The following is a 25,823-nucleotide window of genomic DNA, read 5'->3' on the forward strand; positions in this document are numbered from 1 at the left end:
GAAAAGATTAACCTCACTGGATTTCAATGGTTAAACTAATCTCCAGCTCAAATTTGCTTGTTCACATCGTTTAGCGCAGAGGGTCTCTCCCCTCCCCTCTCATTCTCTGTTTTTCAGCTCACACCTTTCACTTGTAATCACAATCCTTCTAAGGATGGGAAGGGAACAAATCCAGCAGCTTTACCAATAAAACCTAATGCTCCGTTCATATATTCTCTTCCTCACACTGCTCTACGTGTTAACACTGTCTATACCTAACATTATCCTGTGCTCTTTAATTTACTCCAAAATAAGACTTTACTTTCTTAGGACAACACTTCACTAACAATTGCCTTATAAACATTAACCCTTTTTTTCCTTGGATGTGTTCCTTTTCTTCTGGATAACCCCTTCCTTGCCTTATTCATTCTTCCTCTGAGTCTACATTAACCCCTTCCTTGCCTTATTATTGTGACCTCCTCTGAATCTACATTAACCCCTACCTTGCCAGAGCAAACTTCTTGCAGCTTTATTAATCCATGTCACAACATACCCTGTTTGATCAACCCAGTCTGTCTAGATGCTTTACAAGAAGAATGATGTATTTCCCTAAACAAAACTAAATTGGTAGCTTACATCTCCTTGAAATCTGTTCTTAACATTCAGATTTTTGCAATATAGCCAGTACTTATTAATTTTTTGTATAATCATATTTCAAACAACCACTCACTACTATAAAAAGCACACATATGTTGCATGTTGTATGTCTATATCATGTGTGCTCAGTATGTGTGTAGGACCCAGGTGACAAAGCACAGAGACACACGTTAGACTCCCTCCCTATGCTGTCACATTCACACAGCTAAACTAAGCTGAGCTTTGTGTTGGGATGTGAGCAGTTCCGAGATCTCTGTGCTGATTGGAGCAGCTCACAGACAAACCCTCTCTACCTTAATCGGCTTTCTTCTCCTGGAAGCGACCCACTTGCAAATTAATCACCTTGGGATCATTCAGTTCTTCACAAAGAAGAAAGGAAAGAATTCCTCTGCTTACAACAAATTAAGGGAGACCACCAGCAATTATCTCCTCTATAGTCCAGTCTTTCTGCAGTCTTCACTGTTTCTGAAATGTGGACACAGGTTTGGAGTAGATACCACAATACTATGCATGCAAGTTTTGGATCATCGGGGGCTTAAGGTCTACTTTAAAGACACCTATGACTTCATTGTAAGTAAAATGGTTATTTTTTAGGAAGTTAATCCATTGGTTGCAATAATAAACCATGGAAAGCAGATCTAAAGTCCACTATGCTGTTGCTCTGTATTCAAGGACAAAGCACTCATGACCTTTTGGAGGAGGACATCCCTAGAAAACCAAGAGAAATAGATGAATTCTCCATGGGATACACAGCTCTTGCTAGAAGACAAAGGGAACCAAGGGAGCCTGACCAAGAAAGACATTCTGCCTGGTGTACATTCTTCTGCTTTGATGGGACAGTGTAGTACAGTGACGACACCATGGTCAAGAACATCTCCAACCAAACTTCTGAGTTCTCAGAAGACACTCATTATAACTTTATGGCCTTGATATTTGGGCTCATACTGATTGTGTTTATTATCTGTGGAAATGTCTTAGTGTGTCTTAGTGTCTGCACAGAGAAAGCTCTGAAAACCACAACCAACTACTTTATAGTGAGTCTGGCTTTGTCTGACTTACTCCTGGCAGTATTGGTCCTACCACTATATGTGTATACAGAGGTAAGTGGACGCACAAAGCTCTGCATGCATATGGCATATGTGCAACATATGTCCAAACACAAAGAACAGGGATGATGTGATGTATTTATGTATGTATATTAATAGGGAAGGTTATTTTATATGTATTCCCATATTATGATGGAAATTAGGATAATTGCAATTATACAAACTATATTAGCTAGTTGAATGAGTGCAAATGTTTTCTATAGCACTAAGGGTTCATTCAAACGTGCATTAAAAAAATGTATTTTATAAATGCATAAGAAGCACACGTGGATGGGATGCATATTTAATATTTTCTACACGTTTTTATTCTGCAATGGTAAATGTCCAAATCCTACTTTTACAAAGATGCGAGTTCATTTTACATTTATGTTGCATTGACAGAAAACCTAAAAGGGAAATATTTAATTGTCCTAACAAAGATGAACTGTTTATAGCTGTATATTTACAAAATACACATGTTAGGCATGTGTGGAAGAGATCAATAAAGCTCATTCTATAACCTTGCATTAGTTGCAAAATTTTCACTGCACCATAGATATCAATAGGACGTTTGTTTCCACTGTCTAACTTGAAGTAGATAATTAAAAGCTCATTGCTGATTGGTTGCTGTGGTTCTGTGAAAAAATTTGCAATGTCTGTTACTGCGCCCCATGCTGGATTAAGGGCTTAGTGGGACTGGAGATGAAAATGATGGCAGACCTGTAATGTGATGCATCAATGGGTGTGGGTTTTTGGAAGTGGGCATGATTTTACACGTACACAATAAAGGCAATGGCAAATTGCCATTTTAAAGACTTACGATTAAATACAACATTGTTCAATCAGAACAGTATGAATCAGTGTTGGCTAACCTGTGACACTCCAGGTGTTGTGAAACTACAAGTCCCAGCATGCTTTGCCAATATATAGCAGCTTACTTATTTTGCCACTGTATAAATCGTTGGTAAGACCTCATTTTGAATATGGAGTACAGTTTTGGGCACCACTCTATAAAAAAGATAATTTGGAACAAGAAAGGGTTCAGAGAAGGGCGACAAAATTGATAGAGGGTACGGAGTTGTTAAGTTATGAGGAAAGGTTAGCCAGTTTAGGCATGTTTACTTTATAAAATAGGCGTCTAAGAGGAGATATGATTACTATGTACAAATACATTAAGGGTCAATACAGAGAACTTTCATGGGAACTTTTTACCCCAAGGACTATACACAGGACACACGGTCACCCCCTAAGGTTAGAGGAGAGGAAATTTCACAACCAGCAAAGGAAGGGGTTCTTTACAGTAAGTGCAGTCAAGATATGGAATTCATTGCCAGGGAAGGTTGTGATGGCAGATTCAATAGATATGTTAAAGAAAGGGTTAGACAATATTTTACCGGAAAAGTGTATCCAGAGATAAGACTGTTAATTAAAATGAAGTATAGTAGTGGATATAGGGTAAAAGTAGGACTGCAATATTGGGTCTGGGGGGATTTTCACAATTGAAACAGATTGGCGTTAGCTTACTCTGGATCAATTTCAAATATAAGTGCGGGATCGCAGGAGATCCAAAACAGGTTGAACTTGATGGACTGGTGTCTTTTTTCAACCTCATCAACTATGTTACTATGTACTGCTGGAAGAGTATGCTGGGACTTGTAGTTTCACAACACCTGGAGTGTCACAGGTTAGCCAACACTGGTATAGATTGTAACACTCATCTGTTCATCACTATACGTATAGATTGCAACACCATTGTCTGTTCATCACTATACTGGGTAAAGCCCCAATATTTTGTGATAAGGACACCATGCAGTTGCCCCACCAGTATATAAGGCAGATTTCCATCATCTGTTGACCAGTATACCATGTAGAATCACATTATCTGATGACCAATGTTCCATCTACTGCAAATGAGTGACATTTTTCTATGCAGTAACCTTTCATCTTCATCATACCCAGCAAGTCTTGCAATCTGCACACATTATTTATATGATCATTCCTCATATTTCTAAACCAGGCTATATAGATATATACCAAGGCTTGGAATATAGCTATAGTCCTAGGCTAACATTGTGAGGATTCATCCTCTAAAGGGTGCAGAGAACATATCCCATTATCAGCCATATTCACAGAGGTAACCGTCCCATAATTGACAAGTTTATATTACCTAGTGATACCGCAACTGATTTTGCACAGATATACCCATTGTCAGTCATACTTTGCAGTTATTCCTCAACAGCTAACTAGTCTACACAGCATTCATATATATCTCATAGATACCCCATTGTCAACTATATATAGTACAGATATATTCCATAGCCAGTCATATATTGTACACAGATATGCCGTAATCGCTTACTTCCATCACCTCCTTCAGCTTCTCCATCTGCATTTCCAGTAGTGTGATTAGCGGTATGACTTGACTCAAACTGGCAGTGTTTGATCTCACTTCATTTGTTACAAGTTCAAATGATTTGAGTAGCTTGTATTAAAACTGAAAGGATTCTGCAGTGTGCTAGAGTAAGATAACATGTCCCCCTCTCCCTATCTCATGGTTTGATGTGTAGGTCTTGATGACATTTTGCTGTTTCTCCAGTCGCTGAAACATATATTCAGTTGGTGGCATGACAGATGATATTTTTTTGCAGCTGCTGAATTGTTCTACTGAATGCCGAAAATGTTTACAGTCCACAGACAGCATCTCCTACACTGACCTCTCATTTTATAACAAATTCTGAACTGCCAAGTTTATTGTGTGTGCAAAGCATGGTACATGTTGAAATTCACCCAGTCGTAGTGCACACAAAATGTTCCATCTGATATCGTTATATGATATTGGAATCCCGAGAAGAGTCTTAGCGGGATGAGCCATTTTGCTATGACATGCCTGAGTTTTTCCAACAGATTGACAGCGTTATGCTTCTTAGTGAAGCCAGCTACACAGAGTATTTTGCATGTGAATGACCTGGCATTGTGTGCTAGTCCTACTATGCTGAAAGTATGAGGAGGAGGAGGAGGAGGATGAAGATTATGATGGTAAGGCTCTGCTGCAGAAGGTGATACACCTACCCAGTGGTTCTGTCACGGCCATGTAGTCTTTTGTTTGACCACTACCACTTGCCCACATAACCATAGTTAGTTGATAGTCAGTACAATGGCATTTTCGAGGTACTTAATGACAGCTGGTCGGGAAAAATGGAGTCGAGATAGAATTCGGTAGCGTGATCACATGACCTCAACTAATTTACTAAAACCTAATGCATTGATAGCTGAAATTGGACACACATTTAATGCTAACATAGCTGCCATGGCTTTAGTGATCCGCTGTGCAACAGGATGCTGCATGTTATTATTTGGTTCCTCTTGCAAATGATTGTTTCACAGACAATTGTTGTTTCAAACTATGCTTAGTGATCTCAGTGCCCTTCTGTATAGAAGTTTCTCACACAGCAGCAGCAGCAGCTGTAGCGTGCAAGGAGTATGCTTGGAAGCATGGATTGTTTTAGGGGAATCAGTTTGCATATGGAAATTGATTATTATATACATGATTTTTCTGCTTTTGATAAACTACTTGAATGAACTCGCTGCAAATGACCTAACAGAGAGGAGGTGTATAGATGTCAAAGTCCTTACCTCTACTTATTGTGGCATCACAAAGGCTACAAATGCCTTGGCAATGTTGTCTGGGTTGGGATAAAAATATTTTCAAATGCAAGAGGTGGATTTTTTGTGGCTTTTTGCCCTGGCATGACAATGTACTTATCATGGGCATGAGGTGATCCCACTGGGGGCTAATTTACTTGGAAATAATCATCATCTTGTTCAAATACAACACATTCATGATTGTCAGATACACAAGAATCCCACTACTTCCATTGTAGCTTCTACATCATCATCATTACTACTCATCCTCACATTTCCAGATGGTTGAAACATTTTGGAAGGTGGTTGCTCTATAATTACCGTGTAAGAATCTGAATTGTCAGACTCACCTATAGCCTCCGTGTTCTTTTCATGCACTGCACTGTGGCAGTTTTGGAGGTGACAGACCTACAATCAGAGCAAGAAGGTGGTGCATGGGAGGTAGCTCAGTGGTTGGCACTTCTGCCTCACAGAGCTGGGTTCATGAGTTTGATTCCCGACCATGGCTTTATCTGTGTGGAGTTTGTTCTCCCTGTGTTTGCGTGGGTTTCTTCCGGGTGCTCCGGTTTCCTTCCACACTCCAAAAACATACTGATAGGTAAATTGACTTCTAGCGAAATTGACCCTAGTCTCTCTCTCTCTCTCTCTCTCTGCATGTTAGGGAATTTAGATTGTAAGCTCCAATGGGGCAGGGACTGATGTGAGTGAGTTCTCTGTACAGCACTGCGGAATTAGTGGCACTATATAAATTGATGATGATGAGTTACAGAAGATGCAAGACCATATTAGGTACTCGCTTTTGAAATGGGCATTCTAGTACATGTAACAGCAGTAGCAGGACCCCTCCTAGCCAAAGTGGCTATGGTCTGAGCCTTATATTCCCACTGTGGGTGGTGTATGGAATATTAGCTATTTTCATTATTTTAGAAAAATCACCATAATCATCGTTAACTTTTCCCTTAATCCATACATTTTACTAGTATGGGTTGAAAAACTACTGCTACTGCCAGTAATAGTACTGAGATGTTCTTGATCTGTAACCTGATCCATGATGAACAACAGGAGTAAAGCCAATTGAAGTTGGAGCTATTTAGCTGCCACCACTCCAGCTCCCAATGACATAGGGCTAGGTGGGACTGTTAACTTGCAATTTTTCAAACACTTTTTTTCAGACACTCCATATCATTAAAACGTATACAATTGGTTATTAAAAATGAAAAAAAAATCCTGGGGGGTGCATCAAATTGCACCCTTTATATTTCCTTGCTAGTACAGATGTAAGTGCTACTGCCCCTCACACAATTGCCCTCACAGTCAAACACTTGGATTTTAAGACAGAGAAATAAATAGATTTTTTTGGAGTGTGCTGCTCACAATCAAAGAGCACCTTTTTTTGGCAGCATCTTAGTATAGATATCCGTGATCCTCACCCTTCCACAATTGCTTACACAGTCAAATACTTGGATTTTAAAAGCAAGCAAATATAGTTTTTTTATCCACTCCAAATTAATTAATACTAAATATACTAATACAACCAGTAGCCCCTGTTGGTCTACTGTTCACTTTTTCACACCCACTTTATCAGCACACAATTCCAGCAGAATAATCTGTAAATAAACTGTAAATTCCTCTGCATTAAAATCACAGCTATTTCAATATACATTGATTGCCTCTTTCACCCTGTCTAAACCTCTACAAGCTACTTTATGAGCACACTATTGCAGAAAACATCCTACCTACATGCTATAACTTCTAAGAATAGGAGGGAGCGCTATATATAGATGATCTCAATCCAAAACATGCGAGATCCAACATATTCCTGAAAATTATGTTTTGCCTTGTTTTCAATTCCTAATTTGGCACAAGAAAATGAGTCATGACTCTATACCACAAAATCCAAATATGTTCGATTTTCTCCAAATCAGAACCGCTCATCTCTACTTAATATTGCGAAGCAGGTGCCCTGGGGAGGAACTGAGCAACATTTGCTTATATTTGGAAGAGAAACCCCGAACAGCCCAGCGAAAACCCCTCAGAACAGTTGAGACACCCCATTCTTTGTTTTGGGTGTTAGATACAGTACAATAGTCACAGGAACTTCTTTTTACTAATACTGTTATTATGCTAGTTAATTAAAAGTGTAGGAAGATAAGTATGAAATATCCAGATTGGATTATCCAGGCAAAATAGTGACACATGCGCTCTCTAGTTATGAGCTTTAGATATGCAGTGGCCAAAATAAAAACTAAATCCAGTCCGTTCATAGTTTCGACATTATGAAATATTTTCTGCATTATAAAATACAGCGCCATGTATCAGCCAAGAGGTGTTAGAACTCCTAATGACAGTGACAAAAAAATCCATTATAGCAACAATTTAACAAAGAAATATCACCAGGGCTATGATACTTTTAGTGGAACGCGTTAGATTCCCACTTCACCAGTCAGTCTTTGCAGCTTGCTAGCTTCCGCATGTGTCACTGACTGTCGAATTTGAGCTTTCAGTTTAACTGAGCAATAAAAATTAAACAAAAGTGTAAAACTGGAATAAGAACCTTTCATACGTTAAAAAATACTTTAATCAAAAAGTAAAGCTTTTTTAAATGGCTTTAATCTGTTATCGCTGTGATTCTTGTTATAAAGGCTTCCCCATGACTCCATTGTTCTGCAGATGTCTAGAGGACAGTAGCCTAATTTGTAGATTATTAATCTAAAAATTATTAGCACAAAAGTAGAGGGAAAAATAAATTATGAGGCTTTGGGCTGAGACAGAGTTGGTCGCAAAATGGGAGTAAATTACTTTGAGAAAAAACAGCCAAAAAATATCATATTTCTGCCCATGTGCAGAGTTGTACACATCTCGAGGGGCGTATGCACCGGGTTTACAGTAAGTTATCTCCCTCTAGCAGGTGCAAAAGATATGATTCCTAAGAACTTTAGATTATTTAGATCTGCATAAGCCCCATTTGCATGAACACGCCTTTAGTGTACTCGGCCTGTGACTGCACACCCCTCCCCTCCCCCTACTCCACCTCTCCATTTCTAATAAAACTCAAGTGCCATATTCTTGCAAGTCTTGGTGCATATGCGCCCGTTATTTTGTGGGCATGTACATAGCAAATTTGCTCAATTTATGCTACGTAAGCTGGTGGAAACTCAACTTAGAATCATGCCTTCTGTGTTTATATTTCCACATTGGCAATTTAATTAACCATCGAAAATATTTTCACTGGCTTTTGCATAAACATACACATTCTTTAATATGAAAATGTATAAATGTGTACATGGAATGGGATCCAGTACTCATGGTATCTGGGGGATGTCATATTTTTGTAATGATCTCTACATTTTTCTTACTAAGTGATGACTACTTGATGTATTATTACTATTATCAGAAAATTTGCCATCTTCTAGTCACATTCACTTTTAATGTCTTCCTTGTGTTTAAACCTACCTCATTTATCCATATCTCCCTAATCCAGCATTCTTCATTTCAGTTTCTCGGAGGGGTGTGGACCCTGAGTCTTGTCCTGTGTGATGTTCTTATGACTATGGACGTCATGCTCTGTACAGCCTCCATCTTTAACCTCTGCGCAATCAGTGTGGACAGGTAAGCCCCAATCAGTGGTTAAGGAATCGATACTACAGCAATTTATTTATAATTTATTTGTCTGACTTGTAAAATGTTATACTCAGTGGCGGAACTACCATTGGTTCAGCAGGTGCGGTGCACCGGGGCCCATGGAGATAATGGGGTTCACTGCACTGGGAACTAATGAGCTGTGGGCCCCGGTTCTCTCCTCCATGCTTCCCTGCACCTGGGCCCACAGCTCATTAGTTCCGCCTCTGGTTATACTATATAAAAAATGAATATTGTTTGCAAATGGACAGTGGTTTTAGTCATGTTGTGTCCTGAACCAACCTAACTAGTGACATCACTGAGCATGAGACATCAACATTCCGTCTATAGATTCAGCAGAACTACTGCTCTTATTGTTGTCAAGCGTTCTTAGTGAAGAGATGGGCTGATTATAAATGCCTCATGTTTCAGTGATGTCACTAGCTCCTAGTTAAATAACGGTTGCCTCCTTTATGTGCAGTGATGGGGATGGGTTGACTCTAAGGGGCTGATTCAATCCTGCGCGATAAGAGGAACTTCATTTCACTCATGAAAAAAATAAAGCTTATTTTTTACACCCAAAGTATCATTTATAGCGTTCAAAGTTTCACCCAATTCAATGGAAGCACCTGCTTGCCGGATGTTGAGCAATAAGTGCGGGTTATGACAAGCAGGGAAGATAGAATTTGAGCAGTGCTGACTCCCCAGCTGTTTTGCCTAGTATTGCTGTCAGTTGTTGTGGAACTACAAGTTTCAGCAAGCACTTGCAGCCATTGCTACCCAATAGCCACCAAAAAAGACACATTTTAAAATATAACACAGAAATCTCTTAATCACAAATTTAACATACAATAAAACCTTCTTTTAGTTCTTTATCATAATCTAATGGAAAATTGCTTGTTGTTTTATAAACCTATGGGAATTTCTCTCTTTGTAATCCAATGTGAAAAAAAATAATAAAAGCCAATTCAATTGCTTGTTATGAATGTTGAATGACTGTGAACTGAACTGACCAGAAAATTCCCTTAGCCACTAGCTGGTCATAAGTGAGACCTTTATTCACGCTAGGTTACAGTCATTCAAGTTTTGCCATTAAAGACATTGCCATTTTAAATATGGCCTGCAAAGTCACCCAATATCAGCAACTTGCAAAAACCGCAGTTTAATACATTTACCCCCAGAAGAGAGCCCTGCTTGTAAGATTTACATCCTAGAGGGAGGGCAAAGAGACAGGAAGCACAAAAGGTGTCAGAGGAGGGGGATTAAGTGCATATATATATATATATATATATATATATAGATATAGATATATATATATATATATTTTACACACTATGTGGACAAAAGTATTCAAACGCTTGTTCATTACACCAACAGGGACTGTAATGACATCGTATTCAAATACATATACTTTAATATGGAATGGACCCCTTTTGCGTTGATAACAGCTTCCACTCTTCTTGGAAGGCTTTCTACGAGATGTTGGAGTGTTTCTGTGGGAATTTGTGCCCATTCATTTTGTAGATCATTTATCTTCCACACCAAACTCATCAAACCATGTCTTTGTAGTCCTTGCTTTGTGCACTGGGGCACAATCATGTTGGAATAGAAAAGGGCCTTCCCCAAACTGTTGCCACAAAGTTGGAAGCATAGCATTGTCCAAAATGACTTGGCATGCTGAAGCATTAAGATTGCCCTTCACTGGAGATAAGGGGCCAAGCCCAAACCCTGAAAAACAGCTCCATATCATTATCCCTCCGCCACCATACTTCACAGTTGGCATAATGCAGTCGGCAGGGAACGTTCTCACGGAATCCCCCAAACCCAGACTCGCCCATCTGACTGCCAAACAGAGAACCGTGATTCATCACTTCACAGAACACATTTCCACTGCTCCACAGTCCAGTGTCTGTGTGCTGTACACCCCTCCATCTGATGCTTGGGATTGGTCTTGGTGATGTGAGGCTTGCATGCAGCTGCTCGGCCATGGAAACCCATTCCATTAAGCTCCCGACACATAGTTTTTGCGCTTACATTAATGTCAGTGGAAGTTAGGATCTCTTCAGCTATGGAATCAGCAGAGCATTGACGACTGTTACGCATCATGCGCCTTAGCAGTCGTAGACCCCACTCTGTGATTTTACGTGGTCTTCCGTTTTGTGGCTGAGTTGCTGCTGTTCCTAAACGTTTCCACTTTCTAATAATCTAATATATAAATGTCTAGTGGCGTGTGTTAGTCTGTCTGTCTGTGTGTGTGTGTGGAAAAAATAAAACCAAGCTGCAGCGCCACCTGCTGGGCGGAGTTATACACTGACCTACTAAATTCTTAGTGTGTGTGGAAAAAAAATTCAGAAAGGCCTGAAATTTGGTATACTAAGATGTTTTTAATTTGTTAATTGTTAAAAGTGTTTATAAAGATTTTAAAAAAATATATATATATTTCTTGAAGGAGAAGTGACAGTTGGGAGTGGTTGGTGGTTGCCGGGGGTGACAGTGGGGAGTGGTTGGTGGTTGAGGCCTGGGCTATGGCCCAAATGCATGACAAGAACCTTTTTAACACCTTAAGTAGCTTGATTTGACTAAAATGCATGAGGATCATCCACGGGTTAACTTGTATCTAATATTTTTCTAATAATAACAAGGTGGCATACTACACAGTATCACGCTGGAAGCCACTGAGCTCTTCAGAACGACCTGTTTTGTATCACAATTGTTTGCAAACGGAGATTACATGGCTAGGTGCTTAATTTTATACATCTCTGGCAACGGGTCTGATTGAAAGATCTCAATTCAATAATTAACAGGTGTGGCCAAATACTTTTGTCCATATAGTGTGTGTGTGTGTATGTGTGTGTATGTATATATATATATATATATATATAAGCACGCAGAGCAGGTAGGTCATATTATCGGCTAAATTCTAGGTGGATAATACATTAAATTATGACCTCTTGTTCTAGATTTATCCAGTGAAAAATACTTATTTCACTTGCTAGGGAACGAGATTATTAGTTTTACCGACCAACCAAATGAACCGACAATCGGTGCTTTGGAATGACTATCGGTCATTGTGCAAGTGTACACACTACTGCGATATCGGGCCAAATAGCCGGTTTACAGGTGTTTGACCCGATAATCAGCTGAAAAACCTGTAGTGTGTACCCAGCCAAAGTCTCTAAGAATGTGAAACTTTAAATCACATTCCTCTTAACTTCTGGTATGTGTTGAGTCCATTCAATATTTCACTGTGTTTTTAATCTCTTCTGATCTCTTAGTAACTATAAAAAGGATTTATAAGAAAAGAACAATCCGGCCGATGTACTTACAGTACTTTCTAAAATAAAATGAACACCAATATAATTCTAAAAAATGAGATTATGCTTTTAAGTAATAAGAGGATTTGTGTCTGCTTTGAGGAATCTGCCAGTGGCGCACAGACATTTCAGCGGTTGGGTAAGGTTAAGCTTAAGATGAGTGTCACAAACGATATAAAGACTTATTTAAGTGAAGAAATAGCAGAATCTATCCTCACCACCTCCCTGACATAACTTCATAGCTCTTCAAAAAAGGTTAGTCAGACAAAAGCTAGTATTAACGAGCCATAAAACTGATAAGAAAGTAAAGAACTTTTGTAAAAAAAAAATAACAAAGGTAATTTAAAAGTAATGTTCAGATATATAAAATAAAAGAGGTGGACACTTTATTTATTGTTACTCCTAAACCTAATACAAAATATCCTAAGTACAACTAGCCTTCAATAGGTTATAAACCTGTCTTTATAGGCTCTCTGTCCCTGTTCCCCTTTGCCCAGTTCCTCTACAGGCTTCTGTGCCTATTGCTGCTCCCTATTTGTTGCACCACATGATGTCTGAGTGTGTGTAAAGTCTCATGGCCATGTCATATGATTTTTTTAATTACACAGTGCAGCATCTGGGTCTGAACTAGAGATGGTCACTGACCCCCGTGTTTTGGTTCTGGATTCGGTTTTGGATCTGGATTACCGTCGTGTTTTGGCTTTACAAAACCGCCATTGCGTGTTTTGGTTTTGTTTTGCAATTTGTTTAAAAAATGACATTTATTGGTGCTAAAATAAAATAATTTAGGTATTATTTTGTAGCTACATTATTATTAACCTCAGTAACACTAATTTCCAGTCATTTTTTATTCAATTTTGACCACCTCCTATGTCACAATATGATTTTCATACACTTGAAAAGAAAAATTGCTGCAGTTCTTGCCAGTGATAACAAAAAGGCCATTGTCATGCCTGGGCATAAGACCAAAAATCCACCTCTTAAGTGTGGAATTATTTTTACACAAATCCTGGCAAGAGTTGTCTATCCATTTGTAGCGTTTTTAAAGCCACATTTAGTAGAGGTAGGGACCTTAACCATCTGGGATCCTCATCCATGTTTCGTCATTTTTCAGCGAGTTCTTGGAAAACTGTTGGGAAAATCAGAAACTTCGGTTAAAAAAAATAACAACATGCAGTCCAGCATAATCTACCGCCCTTCTCTCATCTACATCCCAGCACCTGCAATCTTCCCCCCCAACACCTTCCTAATCAATATCCCCATAACCAACAATTGGCAGTTAAACAATCCTCTGCAAGAGGAAGCAAGAATGAAACCTGTCACCCAGTCGCAAAGGGGATCACAGACGCCCTGGGTACTATGCTAGTGTTAGATCTGCGTCCAATGTCCACTATTAATACAGTTGGTTTAAGACATTTAATTGAGGTGCTCTGTCCCTGTTAGCAAATATCATCACTATACCATTTTACTAGAAAAGCTAATTATCTCCTGTACCGGAAAGTTCCTAAAAATGTAATTATTGGGCGACAAAATGGCATTCTACCCACTGTACACTTAACAACAGATATGTGTACAAGCGGAACTGGGCATACTAAAGATTATATGACTGTGAAAGCCCACTGGGTTGGTCATTCGCCTTCCCCAGCATGGACAGCAGCAGCATGTACCCAGGTACGTCACATTTTTGAGAAGTAGGCTACTCTGTGTATCAGCAGCTTCACTAAGAGGCATACAGCTGACAAACTGTTCAAAAAACTAAGGGATGTCATTGAAAGATGGCTAATCCTGCTTGGACTCTCCTGAGGATATGTCATTTTTGATTACGACCCCAATATTGGTCAAGCAATACAGCGGGGTTGAATTCCATCACATTTCCTGTTTTGCACACACTATCAACTTGGTGTTACAGAACTTTTTAAAAATGACATGCAGGAGATGCTGTTTGTGTCCAGAAACATTTATGGTCAATATCTGGTTTCTGCTACAGCATGTAGGAGAATGCAGCAGCTGCAAGAAGACTAGCATTTGAGTGGAATATGCTTTAGTCCAGCGAAGTAGTTACCTGTGAAGAAAGTGCAGACACGGTTAGCTTGAGTCAAGTGATTGCCTTAATAATACATTTTGAAAAGGTGCTACAGAAAATTATAGTGTGCAATAAAACAAATTAAATGTGCTAACTATATTTTAACTGTAGATTAAATACTTAATTTTCTTTGCAAGGATCCCAGACTTATAAACATCTTGTTTGGACATCTTCTCCTTCAGTTTCTATGGCAACTGCTTGTTGTAAAAAAAATTGCTTTCCCAAGACACCCAGTGGTGATGCAGATGAGACCGCGCAACATTTTGATATTTGCTGTGCTGTAAAAGAATTGCCCAAAAATCGTGACAGCTCTGCCCTAAAATCAACTAGTCATTCCCTTTGGAAGGCCATTATCGGCAATTACATCATACTACACAGACTTCTTTGATGGTGGGATGAATTAGTATTGTTTGAGGAAGATTATCACTAAACCCTGCCACCTCTCCTGTTTCGCAGTGAGCTATGGAACAATAAAATGTAACTGCAGATTTAGACCAAGACTGTCAGCCCTATTATTTCTATTTCAGCAATTACAATTAGCAATGAAGCTCTTCTCTTTGGGTGTTACATATATAACGCAGCACAATTTGCCTGCAAATTCTACAGACAAGCCTGCTTGTCTTCCTCTTCATCAATGACTCTTAGCAATTGAGCACTCGTCTTTGGGTGTATATTACACACAAACATTATTAGTGAAAATTAGGAAAAATACAGTTTAATCCCTGATAGGCCCTCCACCATCCTTTGCATGTTAATAGTAGGATTGGTTGGAGTTATGGTCAAGGTCACACATTTTTTTTTGACAAATCCTTCAAACCAGCCCAGATGTCAAACTGTTGTAGTTTGCCACCTGCGTCATCCCTGCTTGTGTTTGGAAAGTGCATATTGGTGCCAGAACCTCATGTGCCAGAACTGCTCCCACTGGTGCCACATTGCTGCAGGACTCACACAATCAACCGCATCCTCATCGTCGGATACCCAAATCTCCCCCACATCCTCTTCTGAAGACAAAGTGTCATCCTCACTTGGTGTATCACCGGCTACACTTGGGCTGTTCAGGCACACATCAGCAGAACTGCTGAAAGGGCCCTTCTTTATGGGTACACTAACAGAATGCTAACGATTAGACATCCCACTGTTGGATGGACTCTCCACAGGGATTGGTGTCATTTCTGATTCAGAGCAAACATTATCCTCTAATGCCTTACTGTTATCTTGCAGCTCGGCTTTGACGCGTAACAATAGTTGTGCACCACTTGTAGGCTCGGTAACATTTTTGGATCTGCCACTAATAGCCAAAGGTGAAGGCCTCATTCTCTCTTTGCCACTGCGTGTGTAGAATGGCATATTGGCAATTTTTTTTTTTATCGGCAGTTAACTTTTACTCAGTTACACTTCTTTTTCGTTTCAACAGAGTAATTTTTTGGGGGGGGTTTTGGTTTTTCGGACTGATTTCGTAACACTGTGTAGTTTGACATCGCCTTGCCCAGATGACGTACTGGGAACACTAACAGGAGGACTGGTGACAGAACCTTGCTGCTCATTCTGATCATATGTGGACTGCTTTGAATCCATTCTGAGCGCAAAGCACTTCTAGTGGTAAAAATTATTTGGTAAGATACTGCTGACAGAAATGACTTTTGCCAGCCAGAAATATTTATGCACAATTAGGGGCTCCTTTACACACACTTTTGCTGGATTTGTTCCTATCTCCAAATGAGACACAGTATATTTTATGTAGAGATGAGCGGGCTCGGTTCCCCGAGATCCGAATCCTACCGAATTTAGGGTATCCGAGTACCGAGCCGAGCACGCTTGGTACTCTCCCGCCCATTCGGATTCGAAATCGAGGCAAAACGTCATCGTGACGTATTCGTTTTTCTGAGCTCGGTTCTCGTGAGATTTGAAAAGCATAAATACCAGCCTCCACAGCAATCCATCGCCATTTGACAGAGGGAGAAAGCAGGGTTAGGTCACACTGGCTAGATCAGCGCAGGGACAGTGATTGATTGTATTCAATACCATTGTAATCAGTTGTTACAGCAGTAAGAGGAGAAGAGAGGAGGGTTTTTGTTCAGTTTCTGGCATTCCAAGTGCTGTTGGGGTGTCCCCCATTCTTTTGCAGAAATTTATCTGGCTGTGCAAAAAGTCTTATTTCGCAGCAGTGTCAAAAACAATTTGTAGCACTACAAGTGCTTTGGGCTCAGAATGGATTCAAAGCAGTCCACATATGAGCAAAATGAGCAACCAGGTTCTGTCACCAGTCCTAATGGTAGTGTTCCCAGTACTTCATCTGGGAAAGGTGATGTCAAACTACACCGTCTTTTGAAATCAGGCAAAAAAACACACACCAAAAAAAAAAAATTACCGTGTTGAAGCGAAAAAGAAGTGTAACTAAGTAAAAGTTAACTGCCGATAAAAAAAAAAAAATTGCCAACATGCCATTCTACACACGCAGTGGCAAAGAGAGAATGAGGCCTTCGCCTTTGGCTATTAGTGGCAGATCCAAAAATGTTACCAAGCCTACAAGTGGTGCACAACTACTGTTACGCGTCAAAGCCGAGCTGCAAAATAACAGTAAGGCATTAGAGGATAATGTTTGCTCTGAATCAGAAATGACACCAATCCCTGTGGAGAGTCCATCCAACAGTGGGATGTCTAATCGTGAGCATTCTGTTAGTGTACCCATAAAGAGGGGCCCTTTCAGCAGTTACATAGTAACATAGTTGGTCCATTTATTTTTTATATTGTTCAGTCTATCCAGGCTGCTTTTTTTCTATTCAACTACAAGTGGAGGAGGGGGCTATAGAGACAGAAACCAAACTGCCTTGGTCCATTTCTTTACATATTTAACTATAAGTGTAGGGTGCAATATACACCCAAAGACGATGGCTGCATTGCCAATATGCATAGATGGAGAGGAAAACAATCTGGTTTGTGTGTAGAATTAATGAAGGCCTACCTACCAGGTATTAAACTGTTTTTTTGATAATTTATTAGCTTTACAATTACATTGCTTATCCAAGAAACAGATGGAGCACTAAATTTGGTTATTTTATGCCCAAAAACATTGAATTTCCAACAAAATAGCAAAACAAAACCAAATAAAACCAAAACCAAAACACGCAATGGCGGTTTTCCTAAACCAAAACACAACAGTAATCCAGATCTAAAACCAAAAACAAAACCAAAACACGGGGGTCAGTGACCATCTCTAATTTTATGTAACCTGTGTCAAGTCAAGGAGAAATAGACTAGTTTGAGCTTTCAAATCTGTTTGTTCAGCACAACAGATTATGTCAGTCCACCATAGCAAGTTTAAAAATGTTTTCACAACATGTGTAGTACAGTTAGCAAAAACACATAAGAAAATAAGTGGACATCTCTTTAATTAATGAGTCCATAGGGACATGTTTTTTGAAATTGTAAAGATTGTAAAATAACCTCTATGTCTGTCTGTTTATTGTTAATACTGTGTATTTCCCTATTCTAAATTGCTGTAGAGTATGTTGGTGGTAATTAAATCGGTTGGGTACGTTATAGCGGGGCTTGGAATCCCGACAAACGGTATAACGACAAAATAATGCTGATCGTACTAATTCCGGTATTTATAAAATGCAGGGTTACTATAATGAAGACAGACCACATGTCCGATACGACTCCTCCATGGCTGCAATACATTCCGATACCAGGAAATGATGCCACTTCAAATTGTTGTCACTTACAATGCAGACAGTGAGTTTTGCTGTTTTAAAAGGGCAATTACAGGACCCTAACCCTCATCCTAACCCTAACCCTTCGATTAGTTTATTCAGGCGGCGGGTCCTAGCATTGCCATTTTAAAAACAATAATATGACCGTCTGCAGTGTAAGAGACGTCAATTTGAAGTGGCATCATTTCCTGGTATCGGAATGTATTGCAGCCATGTAGGAGTGGTATCAGACATGTGATCTATCTTCAATATAGTAACTCTGCATTTTATATGTATCAGAAGTAGTGCATTTGGCATTATTTTGTCTTTATACCGTTTGTGAGGATTCCAAGCACCGGTATAATGACTACCACCGATTTAAACACATGCAAATAAAGAAAACTGTTCTCAAACTGTACATATGGGTGGTTTTATCCATAGCAACAAATCAGATGTTCACTTTCATTTTCTAAAACTACACTAAAGAAATAGTATCTGATTAGTTGCTATGGGCAAAACCTCCTTTCCTACACACAGGTACTTGTAGAAACGTTTTCATAACCGTCACTCAATATAAAATGCATCTATAGTTACTGTTTAACAAAATATTGTTCCCTATTATTCAGGTTCATAGCCGTGTTCATCCCGCTGAACTATAATAGGCGGCAGGTGGATAATCGCCAGCTGTTCCTTATTTCCACCACATGGATTTTTGCCTTTGCTGTGGCTTCTCCAGTTATTTTTGGACTTAATAATGTGAAGGACCGGGATCCCTCCGAGTGCAAACTGGAAGACAATAATTATGTGGTTTACTCCTCTGTCTGTTCCTTTTTTATTCCATGTCCAATAATGATAGTTCTGTATTGCGCCATGTTTCATGGACTGCGCAAATGGGAAGAAACCAGAAAGACCAAGTTACGGAGTCACATGTCTCCAAGACGTAAGCCACAAAGCCAAACACTGATATTTGATAAGATTGATCGAATCCCTACTGACAGCAAGCTGGATGACATTCATCTATATGACCAGCCAGACTGCCCCTTCTCCAAAGCTTATGTGGACAATGGTCATGGGATAAAAGCTGTAGCCTACCCTCATCTGAAATATTCATCAAACATGGAGCCAGAAAGAAAGCACTCTAAGATCAATGGGCGGGAGAGAAAAGCTATGAGGGTGCTCCCAGTTGTTGTGGGTGAGTCTGAAGTTTGAGTAGTTTCATTGTTGTACTCTACATTAACTGTTACTCATTAAACAAAACAACTAGTTACAGCCGCTCTCATACATTGCCACCTTATACAGAAGTATTTCCCAGTGGTAGATTACAATGACGATGATGGGGAAGCTGCTTGGGACTTATGGCACCAGTAGGGTTTAGAAATGCAACATGAAAATGTAACTCATTCAGATTTTTTAAAGATGTTTAACACTGCAAGCTGTGTATAACAGCTATTGCTCGTATACAAGCAATATGTATAGTGATCCATTCAAGAGCCAACCCCCACTGCAATATTACAGGGAGTCCTGGTACAGATCAGTATCTATTCAACTGATCTATCTGCACAGCAGTTGTGGACAACAGGTGTCCCACCTCAAGAGCTACCAACAGTTCATGTTTTCAGGATCTCTTAATTATGCTGAGGCGAGTTAATCTATTTTTGTTACTATCCCACCTGTTTCTACAGACATAAATCCTGAAAACATGACCTGCTGGTAGCTCTTGAAGACTGGGTTTGAGCACCTCTGGTGTAAGTCATTATTAACTGCATCTTAATTTATTTATATGGCACCAAAGGATCTGCAGCACTGCACAAAAAAAACAGAAAAAAATACAGATAAGTAAGGGACAGGAGAAACGATAGAATCAATAAAAATCAATACAAGAATCTATAAAGAAAGCTACTACATAAGAAGACACAATAAGAACCAAGGAAATACTATGGAGAAAGGAGGTAGAAAGGGTCAAACTTGTGAGAGTTAACATTAAAAAGATAGGATAGGATGGTGCTGGGCTGGCAAGTGAGAAAAAGGTGAGTTTTGAGGAAGCATTTGAAAGGTTCCAGGTTTGATGTCAGTCTGACGGGCTGGTGCAGGAAGTCCCTTGTTTGGGGAGCAGCATGGGAAAAGTCCTGAAGACGGAAGTTTGAGGTGATGTTAGCTGATGAGAGGCGAATGACATTCACAGAACATAGTGGGTGAGCAGGGGAGTATTTCTTGGTAAGGTAGGAGGGGGTGGCATTACATAGGGCTTTATAAGTGAGGGTGAGCAACTTGAATTGTATTCTGGAGGGGATGGGGAGACAATGAAGGGTTTTGCAGAGAGTCATAGCAGATTGTAATAATCAAGGCAGGATATGACAGGAACATGGATGATGGATTTGGTAGCATCCAGGTAAAGGAAAGGGTGAATCATGGCAATGTTGCAAAGGTGGAGGTGACAGGAATGGGCAAGGGACTGGATGTTGTGAGTGAAATTGAGGGCAATCAATGACAACCCCCAAGCAGCATGTGTGGGGAATGTGGGAGATGGCGGCAACATAAACCTTAAGGGAGATCAGAGGAGGGGATGTTACACTAGGTGGTGGAAAGATGAAAAGTTCAGTTTTGGATATTTTGCATTTGAAGTAGCATCCAGCTATCTAGGTGGAGATGGCAGAGAGGCAGTCGGACACATGGGAGAGGAGGGAGAGAGAAAGGTCAGAAGAGAAAAGGTAGTTAAGAGTCTCATGAGCATAGACGGGGTTTTGGAGGTTAAAGGTGTGACCAAGATAGGAGATGTAAAAGAAGAACAGTAATGGGCCAAGAACAGAGCCATGGGTAACTCCAACAAATTAAGGAACAGGAGCGGAGCAGGCACCAGAATAAGAGACACTGAAGGAACATTCAGAGAGCTAGGAGGTAAACCAGGAAAGGACAGTGCCACGAAGGCCAAGGGAGTAAAGGGTATCAAGGGTGCTTCAAAAGTGGCAGAGAGGTCAAGGGGCAAGAAGTGGCCCTTCAATTTAGCCAAGAGTAAATCATTAGTCACCTTGGTGAAAACAGTCTTGTTGGAATGGCTAGGATGGAAGCCTGATTGTAAGGGATCAAGGAAGGAGTGAACGGTGAGACAGTGTATTAAATGATTGTTGAATAGCTGTTCAAGAAGTTTGGAAAGAAATGGAAGTAAGGATATGGGCAGTAGCTGAAGAGGTCCACTGGGTGAGATCATGGGCAGAGGTGATTGAGAGGAGTTTGGAGGTAGAATTACCATTGGGATTAAATTGTTGAGGAAGTGGGAGGTGGAGCCAGGGGTGCTGTAGATGGTGAGGTAGAAAGGGGAGAAAAGACATATGGTGTGAGTCTCAAAGGAAGAGAAGGAAATGGAAGGGACAAGGGAAACAATGCTGAAGATGCAGTTAAGTGATAAAAGGATGCCTATACCACCACCTGGACAGCAGTCAGAGCATGAAGTTTGTGTAAAGCATAGTTTGCCAAAGGAGGGAGCAGCAGCAGAGACACTGCCAGAAGGTGGGATGCAGGTTTCAGTAAGGGCAAGTAGGTTTACGGAGCAAGACAGGAAAAGGTCATGGTTGGCAGCAAGCCTGTTACAGATAGATCTAGCTTTCCAGAGTGTGCAGGTAAAGGGAAAGAACGTGGAGACAAGGTTCCAGGGGTTGGAAGAGTGAAAAGGGGGGGAAGGAATAGTGTCGGGAAGTAGACAGCAGGTGAATAGTGACAAGAGTGCAGGAGTGGTGGAGGCAGTTCCTGCAGCTGGAACAGAAGATGAGATAGTGGGTAAAGGCAGTGATTGGAAGGGTGAATTGGAGGAATCAATAGAGGTAAATTGGGGCGTGAGCTGGGTAGAGACTGGATGCAGGGATGTGAGAATATGGCTGAGGAGATGGGAGGAAGGAATGGCTAAGAAGTTTAGGTGTGGGGAGTTTGTGGAAACTGAAAGGGGAAATAATGAAGGTCTCAGAAATGAAGGAGGGGGGGAATATGAAATGGAACAAGGGATAAGGTGGAATGGTATAGGAGGGATAAGGGAGAGAGTATCCAAGGTGGACAAATGTGTAATACTATTGGATACCATGGGTGAGGGTACATGGTTGATGGAGACAGGGACTGGCTGGCAAATATTACCCTGGGGGGGGCGAGACTCAGCTCAACAGTCTATTAGGAACATTTTAAAGGAAAGAAATTGAAATTAGCCCAGTGACCCAGCCCATGGTAGCTCACTATGGGACCGGACCAAGGGACAGATGCCCCCCTGTCCTCCTCCCTAGGCAGCCCCCCTGGATGGAGAGAATAGGAAGTGTTGGGAGGGAAATGGAAAAGAGGTAGGTGGAAGCCCTATGTAGGTCATGTCTGGAGTAGGGGGAGGAGAAAGGAGAGGTCAGATCCCTTATGGGAGTAACTGTGGAGTATAGTGATAAGTGGTAGGCGGGAAGCAGAAAGGTAGTGAATGGAGGGCAAAATTGTTAGATATGTAGGAAGCTAAAGAGAAGTGACTAGAAAGCATAATGATGTATAGGATAATTGGAGGATATGGAACTGACTGATATGTAAAAATTTATAGCATGCCAATTGTCTTGTTACATTCAACTAATGTGATGGTTCTTACCATAGGTATAGATATTATAAAGTTAATATGACAATCAATATTAGTCCTTTATACTGCACTAATGTAAATGTTTATTTTAGTTTGTGCAATGGATGGAAATGTTAATATTTCCATTGTACTAGCTCAACTATAAATTGTAGTAAAGAAATAAACATTTCCACTCTTATTGTGCTACATGCAAGAGCAGGCAGTATTTACCCTGAATGCCCAAAAAAATGATTAATTTGCAACCTTTGCATTGCAGCATGTCCTGAAACAAATTTGGTCCCTTTTTTGCTTTGCTCTTAACTTTAAATGTGACCATCAGTCTATGGTTTCCATCTTGCCTTTATTTCCTTTACCACATCAGTCACATGAGCTCTTTTCCTGACACATCACATGGTCGGCTCCTCACTTACCCCATCATACAATGGACAGACCACAGTCTCCTGAACCACCAGCACCCTCATCTCTGTGCTGTTGTGAATATTCTGATGATCGGATTGACTACAAACTTATCTATCCCTGCCTAGGGGCAAAGGCTGGATTTTGATAGGGGACAATTGAAATTTACTTATCACCAAATTATCCATATAAACAATTCCAATACATCATGCGCTATACATAGCAAACATTATGTAGACATCTTGCTTTGGCAAAGCCTAGAATCACTCTTGCGTCCAAAAGGGAAGACAGTGTGTTTATACAGTAATAGAAATGGACATGCCACTGCTTCTCTTTGTATTTTTATCAGTAAGTGGGATGGAGGGGGATTCCAGGAACTTGAAAACCTTCTTTGCACTTGCCTATGATGCCCATTACAAAACAGGGACATCCCGGAGGAATAGGAGATGAAAACTGCATCCAATAAGAGTATGGTCCATAGAACTCTAATAATTGCTTACCCCATCCCTTTATGCAAGTATACCTTTACAAGATTAATCACATTTTCTTTAGCTAAGCAATAATTGTAACAATTTATGCTGCTTATTAAAACTAACAATAATGCTCTTTCTTTATATGAAGGAGTTTTAAGGAATATACATAAAAAATATTGATGATTATTTTTATTTAGTTCTATAAGTGGAGTCTTGAAAATCAAACGTCATTCATTCTAAAGCAGTAAAATTCAGCAGACATGGAGTTAATACTTTGGCGTCCACCAGAAGCCAGCTGTTCGGACAGACACCTGCTAAATACCAAGTGCATGTAGGGAAACAGACGGGCTTCCAGATGGCAGGGAAGGGTGAAACACCAGACCTTGTTAAAAGCCAATGATGCTTCGCAGATGACGGTGTGTAAATGGATTAGTTTGACCGCTTACTTACTACAGCAGTCACTGAATTTATAATCAGTGCATTTATGATCAGTAAATAGGCTGTGTTAACATGGACATATGGGAAATGCACCGCAGGGCTGTAAATTATTTATCATAAATTTCACAAATGTTTCCTGTAATATTAAATCTTTTGTGCCACAAAATATCAACAATAAGCAATGTGTCCCTCCTAACCAGCCATCAGATCCTATTTTTAGTATTCAAAAGGGAAAGTGTCTTCACCCAGAATACATGTGACCTAATCTAATATAGGCATGGTTTGGAGTGCCAAATAAGGGTGCAGCTTAATTTGTCCCAATTTTGCAATCAGGAATGTAGACAGGTAGGGTGAATAGTCCAGAGAATGAATGGTTAAGGGAATTATTTTGTTTAAGAGGATGGTTTATGTAGAAAACACTACATAAAAACTATTTTGACTCATGTATCATCATCCTCATTACTATGTGTACTTTTAAAAGAAGTTTTTGGTTTAAAGATTGAAGTAATAGTTAGAATTGTGCAACCAAAAAAACTGGAGAGGCGCAGGAATTACAAGTTATTGAACGCACAAAGCCAGCAAATGAAAGCACAATTCCAGTGAATAATCAATGTGACTTACTTTTTTAGAAAACATAGGCAACAGATTAACTTACATAGATGGTATATTCAATTGAATTATAAGGTATTAAAATTTAAAATGTTCATTCACTGGTAATGTTCATTCACTGGATGATTCACCCTATGTTGATCCTAGGATCAACCATTTAAAACAGACTTGGGGGTATATTTACTAAACTGTGGGTTTGAAAAAGTGGAAATGTTGCCTTTAGCAACCAATCAGATTCTAGTTATTTATTTAGCTCATTCTACAAAATGATAGCTAGAATCTGATTGGTTGCTATAGGCAACATCTCCACTTTTTCAAACCCGCAGTTTAGTAAATATACCCCTTGGGCTTTCAGTTCCACTTAGTAGTAGTAGTAATAATAATAATACCTGATAGATAGATCTATATATATATATATATATATATATATATATATATATATATATATATATATATATATATATATATATATATATATATATATAAAAATATCTTGGGCAGCATGGTGGCTTAGCGGTTAGCTCCAATGGGGCAAGGACTGATGTGACCGAGTTCTCTGTACAGTGATCTGGACTTAGTGACGCTATATAAATAGCTGAGATATACATTTTATATATATATATATATATATTAACCCTTGGAAAAAAAGCTTAATTCACAGAATAAAGCATAATTGTGGCTGTACTTCTTTTCTTAAATAGACTTCCTTGGCTTTGCATGCGTAGATTTCCCCGTGCTTCGCTGGCAAGACTCAAAAAATCTTACGGCTAATAACAGTGCTCCGTTTTCCCAGGACATCAGTCTTTTCACCCTGTAACAAATAAAACCCTAAATAAACACAGAGTAATATTAATAAAAGACTTTATTTTGTAATGACGTTTTAACCGCATTTACAGTCTTACAAAAAATAGGTGTAGACTGATTTAATAGGAACGGTTCCAAAAACTGGAACGTGTGCGTGATCTTGTTTATGGGCGAAGTGGACAATTTGACACATTTGCACAATAGAAAAAGCTCTGCTGCTGGCGTATTTTGTGGTCGTTTTTGTGTGTTGTTTAGAGACGATTAAATATCAAAACTAGATGAACCCTTTATGACCAGATAATATTTACAATATCAAGATCTTAATGTTTTGTTTATCTTTTTTTAAAACCGCTGTTGACCCTGAAAGGTCCTATATAACCCTTATAGTCCCATTTTGACAGCATTATTATATCCAGTGGTAAACAAATCTTTTGCCAACATACAG

The 25,823-nt window shown here is 39.7% G+C and overlaps 1 protein-coding gene across 1 annotated transcript in view; it reads left to right on the forward strand.

Moving 5' to 3' along the window:
* Nucleotides 1-893: 893 nt before the first annotated feature.
* DRD4 (dopamine receptor D4) overlaps nt 894-25,823 on the forward strand; it is a 55,416-nt gene continuing 30,486 nt past the window's right edge. Inside the window, exons 1-4 of the mRNA XM_075187823.1 lie at nt 894-1,206; nt 1,309-1,736; nt 8,860-8,972; nt 18,697-19,262. Of these exons, the coding sequence (XP_075043924.1) occupies nt 1,497-1,736; nt 8,860-8,972; nt 18,697-19,262 (919 nt within the window). The 5' untranslated portion in view covers nt 894-1,206; nt 1,309-1,496. The remainder of the gene's footprint in view (nt 1,207-1,308; nt 1,737-8,859; nt 8,973-18,696; nt 19,263-25,823) is intronic.

This window comes from Mixophyes fleayi, chromosome 10 (genome assembly GCF_038048845.1).
Source record: "Mixophyes fleayi isolate aMixFle1 chromosome 10, aMixFle1.hap1, whole genome shotgun sequence".
NCBI lineage: Eukaryota > Metazoa > Chordata > Amphibia > Anura > Limnodynastidae > Mixophyes > Mixophyes fleayi.